Source organism: Myripristis murdjan, chromosome 15 (genome assembly GCF_902150065.1).
Source record: "Myripristis murdjan chromosome 15, fMyrMur1.1, whole genome shotgun sequence".
NCBI lineage: Eukaryota > Metazoa > Chordata > Actinopteri > Holocentriformes > Holocentridae > Myripristis > Myripristis murdjan.
The window spans coordinates 30,473,143-30,484,802 of record NC_043994.1 but is presented as its reverse complement, the minus strand read 5'-3'; the positions used below and the strand labels follow the sequence as shown (position 1 = coordinate 30,484,802).

Here is an 11,660-nt window from a genome sequence, read left to right as displayed (position 1 = left end):
TTAGTTTCTCCAGTTTATGTTCTACTTGGGAGGGGAAACGTAACAATTTATACTGGTTTGTTTGTATACTTGTTTTGCTTTTTATTCTTGTTATATTTGTTTTACACTTTGAAACTCTGAAGATTAAAAAGAAAATGAAGTACGAAGTAAAGAACTGCATTTCATGTGATTTTATCTCAAACTTTTGATATTTTTTTAATCTGAATAATAGGTGAAGTATGATTTGACATTAATTTGAATGCACTTATGAATCTTGATATTACACATTATACCTTTTGCATTTAATTAACCTGCATACTATTTAGCTTCATATATTCTCAGTAGCCTATACATTTGATCTTTTATCAATGTGAAAGGTCTGACCTGCAGGAAGCGAACCTTAGGGGTTCTTGAGGAAAAGTTGTAGAGTTTGTACCAAGGACTGTCCGGACCAAGTTTCATGTAAATCAACCTTACAGCGTAGGAGGTACGAATTTCTAAAGTTCAAAAGTTGACTTTTAATTACAGCGCCCCCATCAGGCCGATTGGGGTCAAATTTCTCGAGCAGTGCAAAATTTAACACCTCTATCATTTAACATCTCACGGGAATTAAAAAAAACAAAAAAAAAAAACCTTCCTGAGTTTGGACCCTCTTGTTTTCAGCTGCTGGCCGTTACGAAGCGATTACGCATGCGCATGTGGGCACAACAAGGAAGTGCAGGGTTTGTTTTTGTCCGGCTGCAGAGCGTGACTGCACAGCCGAGCGCGAGGAGTTGCTATTACAGGTATCACTTGTTAATGTTATTATAATGATTATCATTAAGTAAAGATAATATTAAGTAAAGATAATAGAAGCAGGATGAGGTCATGTTGTTAAGGAGTTTGCAGTTTGAATTAGACTGGAAGAGATGATGAGCTGTAAGGAGTCCGTGCAAACCTGTCGCCTTGTTGAATCCCCCCCACTGTGCAGATAATATTAACATGCATGTGCAAAACTGTGTGTGCATCTTATTAATATTAAAGAAATGCGTAAACAGTGGCAGCTATAGGCAGCTCTGCTCGTCTAAATCTGACTCCAGACACACTGAACACACCAGGTGTGTGTGTGTGTGTGAGAAACACACACACACACACACCTGGTGCTTATCTTTAGTTTAATGTTGGCTATTTTTTTTTTTTTTTTTTTACCAGAAATAAACTTGATGAATAAATTACATGTCAGTTTTTCCCATTTTGATGGAGGAAGATTGTGGGAATAACAGATGCAAACTAGCTCTTAAAGTGTATATTTGACTGAAAAAAGTGCAGTCATTGATGGATGATGTGTGTAAAGAGTCTCCAGTCATGTTGTATGAATTGTGTAAGTCTGTCAGAGCTGCTGTGGGATTTAAAACTAAAAGATTAGTGGCACCAAGTCCTCTAGTTTGTGTCTGTAAAGTTTGATGAGGCTGTGATTCTCCTAGAGGTCACTAGAGGTCATTTTCTCCAGCGACGTCCAGTTGGACAAAAGTCTCTGCCTGCAGTGAAATGGCTGCTATGGGGGCCAACATCATCACACAGGAATCAAATGTGGCTCCTTGAATCCACAAGAGTCTCAGCTTTCCAGTCAAAGCCAACTGATGCAGCTCCAAGACTGTTTAGGCCCCAGTCTGCACACACACACCATTTTACAACAGGACACAAGAACACATGTGGACTGCAGGCTTTGGGGGCCAAACTGCATGGGATTAGCAGAAGGTGGGCGTGTCTGCAAAGGGGGGAGCCGTGGCTGCCATATTTTTTTAACCAAAAAATATATTCAGATGTAACCCCTTTGTCATCATCTTAATATTAAATTAATAACTTTCTAGTTACCTCCAACACTGTTAGTCCCATATTGGATCATGCTTCTTCTTTATCCTCCAAGCCTCTCTCCCTCCATATCGAATGCAGCCGGTGAAAAACAAATAAAATTCAAGGTTTTCGTCTTTTTTCACAGTTCAGGCTGCAGCATGGCGGCAGTGGGGACGTGGGCCTTTTCGGAGCCCGCTGTGGACAGACTGCGCCGCCTGATCAGCGCCGGACGCCAGGCCACTGATGCTGTGGAGGAGGCCTTGGCAGGTGTGTGTGTGTGTGTGTGTGTGTGTGTGTGTGTGTGTTTTAGCTCACTAAGGAAGCCAGCACAGCAGGGATTTAGCGTACACACTCTTAGAAAATAAAGCCCATATTTGTACCTTTAGCGGTTCGTCCCTGGACCCTCTGAGCTGCAGCTTCTGTCCTCTTGTGGTTTGAACCTCATAGAGTCCAGTCTGGTTCCTATATTATAACTACAATATTGACTGGGGAATTGCATCACCAATTTTCATATCCTCAAATCTACAAAACTCATTTCATTTCAAGGTGACTCACCCACAGCCTACAAGTTAAAATCTACCTTAAATGAATATTTTACCTTATTTATTGATTTATTTAGGTATTTTTTTGTATATTTATTAATTAATTCATTGTATGTGGCCTAACAAACGCTGTCTCCTGATATTGTACCTTAACATTTAGAGGAAACAGTGCATATCAGTACCTTTTACTGCTTGGGAAAATATATGTACCTTTTTAGCTCTGAGAAAGGTTCATGTTATCACCTCCAGGTCCAGTAGGCCTACATGGACAAGAGCTTTACTTTGCTGTCCTTTTTTGCCTAAAGCTAACCTGGATAACAATAAAAACAAGCTCAAATACAATCAAGCATTTAAAGAAAGCATGTTGGTTAAAGCATTTTAAAGTCAGAAGCCTGTTTGCACACCAGTCTGGCAGAAATAAACAGTTTCAGTGGCGTTAGCGAGGTGAACAGCCGGCGGTCGTTTGTCCTCCAGAGGTGGAGGACGACCCGGACACGGGCCACCACGTCGTGGGCAGAGGAGGCTTCCCCAACAGCGGAGGAGTGCTGGAGTGTGATGCCGCCATCATGGAGGGCGGAGCGGGGAGGTTCGGCGCTGTGGCGGCACTGCGAGGGTGAGAGAGGCATCACAGGACTGCAGTTATTACAATCACGATGAACTAGTCTATTATGTTTTTCAGTTAAATGATAAATACGTTGAAGTGTGATTAACAGTGTCAGAGTCTGATGGGAGGTTGTGAAGTGATGTGTTCAAATGTCTTCCTCAGTCTGACCAGCAACTTGAAAGTCTTTAATTTTATTTAGATACAGTATGAATGGATCTTAGTGATCTTAGTGGAGCTGGAATCAGTAGTTTGGCATTATTACTCATCAAAAGTTATCAAAATTATAATTGACAAATGTTCAGCTTTCTTGTGTGTGTAAACTTGCTTGACTAACAGAACCAGCTCAGATTTATAGGCATGGCAGGTTTGTTTGTACAACACTTTTCAAGCACAAGGCCTTTCAGAGTGCTATGCATCCAATTTAAGACGACAACAACAAGATTTCAAATTTTCCATGAAATGACCTCACATGACCTCTACTCCCCATAAAGCAGGAAGCATCTTACACAGTGACATCATCCTGCATTAGTGTGTGTTAATTAAAATTTTAGCCAATTAAACCTTCACAAATCTTCTCTCATGCACCTCATCCCTTCAAAATAAAAGTGTGTTCCTGATCCCTTTGCTTTGCACGTGTGAGTGATGTCTCCCTGTACTGTGTCCTGCCCAGACTTCCTGTTTCAACAGGAAATACATCAAAGTAGTAAAGTAGTAGTAAGTAAGAGTCCATTTCATGTGGGCTGCAGAGGACACAATTAAATTAGAGTCCAGAAAAATGCCGGGCTGATGTTGGCTGCTGTCCTGTCGGCAGGGTGGGCTGTCCCGTCCGGGTGGCTCGCAGGGTGATGGAGGCCAGCCCCCACAGCCTGCTGGTGGCAGATGGAGCCGCCGCCTTCGCCAGGCAGCAGGGCTTCACCATCGAGCCCAACGACGACATGCTGACCGCCCGGGCCACGCAGGCCTACCAGGTACCGGCCAGCTCCCTGCAGGGAAACGACCTCTCCAAAATAAGAGCTAATTTACATCCACCACCTCTCTAAAGTCAGTCATCACACTCGTATTTCTCCCACAGGGACATGTGGAGAAGCAGCAGAGGCCCAGCGGTCACGACACACTGGGTGAGACATGGCAAAATGTTGACAATTATTATTGTTCATGAAATATAACTAGGTTAACTGAGACAAAAACATAAAAAAAGGCTGTACAAAACAAGATAACTGAAACTGTATTGTGTGGTGCAAAACTAACTTCAGATAAACTTATAAAATTATAAGAGCCAAAGTTTATTTGGTTATTTGACCGAGTTTTTATAACCTAATACTTTCTCTGGACTTTTTGAATCTCACCCCTGAAAAATACCCCAGGTTACAAAAAACAGTGAAACGAAGCATTTTCAAAAAAAAACAAAAAAAAACAAAAAAAAACTGAATAAAACAAAACAAAAAAACGAAATTAGCAAATGTGTTTAATAAAACTTATTTAAATTGTCATGAAGTCAAAACGATATAAAAATAAAACCTAATTAAAACAATAAAACTGAAGGAACTGTAGGAACCATGTCTAACCAGCAGAGGGCGCTCTAATCTTTCTAGTCTTCATTGGCCCAAACAGTTCAGCTTTTCACACAGTGACCAGGAATTCAAGGCTCTTCATTTTTTTTCTGTTGTCGCTAATCTGTAATTCCCTTTTCATAAGAGTTGGTTTATTGTTTGTATAAGTTTCTGTTTTTTGGCTGGGCAAATACTGAAAGCATTTGCCCAGTTTCTGCCTGAATGTAGTTTCAGGCGGCTGCTCTGAAAAGTCAAAGTGAGCTCGGTGTGTGTGTGTTGGCTCTCCAGGCCTCATCGCTCTGGACCAGAGGGGGAACATAACGGTCGGTGAGTCACTTTCATTCGCTTTCCTTCCTTCCTTTTCACACGTTGGTCACATTTCTTTTTTCATTCAGCCCGCTCCTGTTTGTCCCGTCCTCTCCACGAGTCTCCGAATCAGAAATCAGAAATACTTTATTGATCCCTGAGGGTTTGTAATCGGGTCAGTTGCCGTTGCTCAAATTCCCAAGAGAAAGTTAAATCACAAGAAACAGAAAAGGGAAGTAAGAGATGTGACAGTATGAGTGTTTGTGTTTTCAGGTGTTTCCACCTCTGGAGCTCCGTTTAAGTCGCCCGGCCGGGTCGGAGACTCGCCGCTGCCCGGCTGCGGCCTCTACGCCGACCACACGGCAAGTTCACCTCCAGCCTCTGATGTTCAGCTGCAACACACAGCACGGTCACAGTGAACGTGCAATTGAGATGTAAAGCCGAACTGTAGATTTATTCTGATTTTCAATCTTTTTTCTCAGGCTGGGGCTGCTGCAGGTATGTGAACTTCATTATGCTTGTTTTCCTTTATTATCTGCAATTTTAAATTAATACGTTATGACATTTGCATATTAAAAAATGCCTGTTTGGCCGAACCAAGACAAGAGAAAAGAAAAGAGAAGAAAGAGTTTTTTTTTTTCTCAGAATAATACCCCCAGTTCCATAATTATTTTTCCCTATAATGACCCTAACTCACTGTCATGCAGATTATGACTGTTGCTCAATAATATTGTATTAGATAATAAAAGAGGTTATTACTGTTAACAAAAACTAATGAAATAGCAAAAACTAGGAGTGAAAAAACATTTGTATTAACTGAAATAAAAGGAAAAACGAGGCTTTACAAAAAAAAAAATAACTGACTGAAACTGTATTGTTTTTACAAAAATAACAAATTATGAAGAAAAGGTCTTTAGTTTATATATTTGTGGGTTTACTTGGTTGATCTTCTGTCCTAAATGAAAACGTTTTTTTAATGGTATGTTTGAGGTTTGATGTTTTCTGACTTTTTTGACAATCAAGAACAAATAACCCGTATTACGAAAAAAGTGTGAAAAAAACGAATAAAAACTCAACTGAAACTAAGCATCTGCGAGAAATAACGACTAAACAAAACAAGAAAGCTTACTTTAGAGAGGAATTAAAACTAAACTGATGTTGAAAACAAAAAGTCGAAATGGAATAAATATTAAAAAAGTAATGAAAATGCCAAACTGTGGTGTCTGCTCGTGTTCAGCCACAGGGGACGGGGACAGGATCATGTGTTACTGCCCCAGCTTCCACGTCGTCCAGCTCATGAAGCAGGTGAGCGCCTTTCGATTTCTAGAAACTTCCTAAAAAATCCTCTGTCGGTATCTAACCTGCAGCCGCGTGGAGGAGTGAAGCATCTGGGACGACACGCTTATCTCCTGATTCGGGTGCCGATTTGATGAGTATTGTGACTCGATGTTACGATTTATTGTGATTTTCCACTTTTGAATTCTCCTCTTGTGTGTGAATCTAAAGTTTGATGAGGCTGTGATCATCCTAGAGGTCACTGTAGGTCATTCAAGTGTCAGAAAACGGTCTGACTGCAGTGAAATGGCTCCTGTGGTGACTTACATCATCACGGAAATACCAGTTTTCCCCCTTCGCCAAAATTTAGTCAAACGTCAGAGCAATAACCTCGCCGACGGCCCAGCACGATATGTTCTGTACCAACGGATTCCTTATGTCGCCTAGTTTCACATGATACTGATATCTCACTTTAATCACTTAAGTAATAAATCAAATTGATTACAAAATCGATACTCAAGTGAATGTTTTTTTCCCCTCCCGTACAGGATGTGGAGCAGTCAGAGCTACAACATTAAAATACTTTTAACAGGTTTAACGCATCGATAATTTACCATGTCGCTCTCTGAGACGAACCGCGTTCTTCACAAATTTTACTTATACTGAAGGAACATCTTGAATGCAGGAATCCACCTTTTTTTTTTTTTTACGTCTTCTGCAGTGCAGAGTTTTTCTACCATTATCACCACGCAGTATACTGGAATAATAATGCAACTGCTGCCCCCTTCTGGTGGTATGTTGATTTTTTTTTTTGTCCCTTAAACAAAGTACAGGCCAGAAAATGGGTATTGCTCTCCTTTCCATATCAATCCCTGGAGGTATATTATGGTTATTTTATGTTCACCATGTAGGAAAAAGGTCAGTGCTCCTTTAACGCCAGCCCCGCTCCTTTATGGGTAATCGGGACGAGGCTTGGTGACCCAGTATTTATTAGAGCTGTTTCTGAGGGGAGGAAATACCTCGAGGCTCAGAGAAACACTGAGAGCAGTGCAAGGGAAGTTTTGAGGCGCCATGGGTTTTGTTCGCCCTGGAGGATTTACCAGTTCACTGATGTAACTCGTAAATGAGTTTTTTTTCTCTGACAACTCGTTCAGAGTACATCAGCTGAGAGTTAAAATGATCCCTGTGGGGATAATTTGTGCAGCAGCGGGCGGGGAGAAGACATAAGAATAGAGTAAATTCAGACTGGTGAAGATGATAAAACAGACGACTGCAGCGAAACAATGAGTAAAATAAATGAGTAAATGGAGAATAAAGAGTCTTTGCTGATGGGTTTACAGGCTTGAATGTTGAGTTTGCAGGCCTGCTGTTTGCTGTCGATTCGGCCCAGGGTGATAATCAATATCTTTATATCTGTCCATACCCATGCCATGAATCCTGAAAAAAAAAAAAAAATAGAAATATTGGCATTTTCCCCAGAAGTTTAGTTTTGTCAGAGTAATCAGAATCAGAAATCTTTCACTGATCGTGGAGGGGAAACTGCTCAAACTCTCAAGAGAAAAACATATAATAGCATTAGTTACAAGAAATAGAAAGGGAAAATAAGATATTAAAACATGTGCATTAGAAATTTCTGAAAAAAGTGCATTTTGTAAAAGTAAGTGCATTAATCCTACTGTGTGCATGAACCCTAATTTGTAAAAAAGTATGAAAGTATATATAAGTATATTTTTTTTAAAAATCACAAGACAGTAAAACTTACCATTAAAAGTCAGGGTACAATAATACTACTATAAATACCACCACTGCCGCTGCTGCTGCTGCTACTGATAATGATAATAATAATAATAATGATGATGATAATCCTCATCATCATCATCATGGTCATCACTTATTCATGCGTATTTGTGTGGATTCTGATCCAAAGGTGTCAGTAGAGTCACTTCAGGTTGAGCTCCTCCCATAGACAACCAGCAGTACTGATCAATTCTGCAATAAATATCCAATCAAACAAACATTATTGCATAAAATCCATCACACTGGACGTGGATGGTAAGCTCAGTAAATGGAATATGTGCAGAGGTACTTGTGCACATTGTTAGCTGTCACTGCGCACTAACTTGACATGTTTGAAATATTATATATATATATAATAGTTTTTTTTACTGAACGCGTTTCCATTCAGTCTCATCAGCCTGTTAATCGCTCTGCTTGTTGTCTCCGAGGGCTCGCCGCCCGCCGCCGCCTGTCAGGCCGTCCTGGATGACATCATGAGCAGGGTGGGGCCAGACCGCGGCTTCGAGATGGGACTGATCGCTCTCAACATGCAGGTACAAGCTGTGGAGGTGTGTCGCAACCCAACGTTTGTCCTGTTGAAACAGGACGGCGGGGTGGTGGGGGAGGCTCTTTCAAATTTCAGCTTTTTTTTTTTCCCGCAACCTGAAGCTGACACAAAACTTAAGATTTACTCATAATAAATAAATTCCAGTTGGTGCAGCTCAGAAACAGGAAACAGGGTTTTCACCGCCGTGTTGACTGTTGGTTTCAGATGATGAAGCTTTAATTGACCAGAAAAACAATTGTGATATTTAAGTGAATTGATTTTTCCCCTCCACCTCTGCAGGACATGGAGCAATCAGAGCTACAACAGAAAATACTTGTTCCAGGTTAATCCATCAATAATTTAACTCTGAAAGGAACCGTTCTTCACAAAGACTTCTACTGTTATCAGTGGATTTTTCCATTTTTTGCTTCTTTTTTTTTTTTAATGAAAGCTTCAAGCTCCTCCATACATCAGAGATTTTCTTTCTTTTTATGTTCCACCTGATCATGAAGGTTCTCCACGGCTCGTCCTCTAAATGTTCCTGATGTTTCCTGTACGCGTGGTCATTTTTTTAAAAGGAAACTGAAGGCCTGTCTTTTTAATCTGGCTTTTATTTTGGAGTAACGTCACAGTCTTCACAGTTTTCATGTTTTTTTTTATCCTTGCCATTATTTTATTTTATTTTATTTTATTTGTTTTTAACATTTTATAGGTTTTACTGTGGTAATTTTTAGTCCAGCATATATTTGATTGTTTCATATTTTTATTATTTGCTTGTGTTGTTTTAATCCTGTGGTTTGAAGCACTTTTACATTTTTGCATGAAAGCTGCTGTATGAATTAAAATAAATTGAAAAAATATATTTATGCCCAGTGAATTAACCTCTAAAAATATGGAGTTTTCCCAGGAGCACAGGTGATTGGACTGTGATATCAAGATACAAGAAAGAAAGTGTTTTTGTCATTTAGTATTTAGTAGGTTTTGTGATATGTCATATGAAATGAAAACTAACCTTGCAGGGAGAGACTTAATAAATAAAGACATTTACAGTAGACTTTATCTGTGCAGGCCTTTGCTCAAGTTATGGATTTAAAATTTACACCAATAAACCAAAACAGCAGCCGGGTTAATGTTGTTTTTCATTATTATATTTCTCCAAAGTGCAGTCAAACACAATGAATGAATGAATATGCAAGCATTTATTATGAAAGAACAATGAAATAGAAATTAATGGAGTGTAAATGTGTTTAAAATGAGTGCATAAACAGTGTAATTGCTTTATGAACTTTCAGTGCACTTTTAAAGTTAAGTATACTTTTTTTCCACAAGGGTTTATTCACACGTGACAGTTTAACTTGAAGTGATTGCAGGTCTTTGCACGCTGGTGGCGGTCTGGGGGCGTTTCTGTCTGACCTGTGCCGGTGTCCTGCAGGGCGAGGCCGGCGCCGCCTCCTCCGTCCCCTTCCCCTACACGTGTTGGAGGCAGGACGAGGTTTCGGTGGAGAAGCGGGCCAGCCATCCGCATTCCTGCCACGGCCACGGAGAAGGAAAATGATGATGCCCAGATGTGACTCCAAGCTCTCTGCACAGACTGGAAGAGACACAGCAAAGTCATGAATTTTTTTTTTTTTTTTTTTTTTTTTTTTAATTAAACGTTTGCTGCGGCCCTCCCGGGTAAAAAGCCATCCTGTCATTGTTGCAGTGTTAGTTTGGAGATGTATTTTTGTCACACATGCATTGGTTTCATCCAGGCTGAAGCCACACCGCGCAACATTCCCTGATGTGTACAGGCCTGTTGTACAAGAGCTACTGCTGCAGCAAGAATCCTCCCGGCTGATTCATCCGGCGTGTACCTGTGCAGGTGCTGAGGAGAGCTCTGAGTCATGAACACACCTGTTTCCTCAGGGCTGTGACGACAGCCGTGACTCACCTCCATTCACAGGAACTCAACGCAAAGGAAGTTTCTGGATTTGTGGCACACTGCTTGATTAAATGGGGATAATTGGTTGGAAATTGTCATATTTGGTGTTTTATTTCAGATAATTCAGGCTGTTAGGGACCAAAAATCAATGAAACTGGTGATCAAGGATATTACTGTGGCAATGAATGAATGCAATCAAAATAGCAGTAGTACAGTGACCAGAGCTGGGTTTAAAGTGTAACCCTCTGCTGTGTGTGTGTGTGTGTCAAGTTAACCAGATAGTCAGAGTGCAGCCGGAAAGAGACTGATTTTTCCTTCAAAATAAAAGCTTTCCTGCTACTTATGCTCGAACGTGAACTTGAGTGTTTTGTGTAACTCCCTGGGCGTGATACAAGTCCACATTTTGAACTTTTATTGTGCAATACTATAGCTCCATATGTCTTTAACTCAATTAAAAAAAGTCGTAAAACAATACTTAAAGCACATATACAGGCTTGACAGAAAAGCATCTTATCAATATCAAAATAAGACCCGATTCTGACTTCTCTTCCGTGTAATTACAGTTAGTTGTGAAAGTAATAACATGATGTTTCCTCTTGGTGCAAGGCTACTAACGTGCAGAATTCCTGGATCTACTTTCCACTTGAAACAGGACAATAACGAGAAAAAAATGCGTACCGGGACTTGTTGTTTGTTACATTGCCATAATCTGTCTCATTTGAGTTTGCTGATGCACTAGCAGTGTTATTTTGGGACTAGTTTTGCTATGGTGAGAATGGAGAGATATGAGTAGGCCTATGTTGCTGTGGATTAGCAGCCTAGGGGAGCGCAAAGCAGCTGATAAGTTTTCAGTTTGACCCTGTTCAATATTTAGCACCTCTAAATTCTAAATACACGATTAACATAATTTTTGCTTCATATTTCATGACTTTTCCCAATTTAATCTTTTCCTTTGCACCCAGCAGTGTTTCTTTTAGCTGTTTTAGCTGCACAAAACCAACATGTTACACAGACTGGCTTTAGCTGTCTTGGATGACACTGAAGAATTATAAAACGTTGTAATTGTAATGTTGTATATAACATGCTGGCCTTCGATGTGTAAGGGGTGGTTAGAGTGTGAGGGCTCTATATCTAACTAACTAACTATGAATGAATGAGCAATTTAGGTAGTGAACTTGGCGCATAAAGTACATGACACAGAAACTTCGGTCATTTTTACTAAAAATCAATTCCTGGGGGTTTCATTGCTCGGGTCAAATTTGCCCCAATCAATGAAAAATGTTTGTAAATTTTAAAATAACCGAATTGCTAGAAATACAGGGCCATC

The 11,660-nt window shown here is 40.2% G+C and overlaps 1 protein-coding gene across 1 annotated transcript; it reads left to right on the top strand.

Annotated features, from left to right (window-relative positions):
* Window positions 1-683: 683 nt before the first annotated feature.
* On the top strand, window positions 684-10,425 carry LOC115373142 (N(4)-(Beta-N-acetylglucosaminyl)-L-asparaginase). Its single transcript, XM_030071411.1, has 11 exons — window positions 684-764; window positions 1,958-2,079; window positions 2,829-2,967; window positions 3,770-3,926; window positions 4,031-4,076; window positions 4,797-4,835; window positions 5,088-5,176; window positions 5,297-5,312; window positions 6,052-6,119; window positions 8,315-8,419; window positions 9,845-10,425. Exons 2-11 carry the CDS (start codon window positions 1,971-1,973, stop codon window positions 9,965-9,967), a joined length of 891 nt encoding a protein of 296 aa, XP_029927271.1. The 5' UTR covers window positions 684-764; window positions 1,958-1,970; the 3' UTR covers window positions 9,968-10,425.
* Window positions 10,426-11,660: the final 1,235 nt, after the last annotated feature.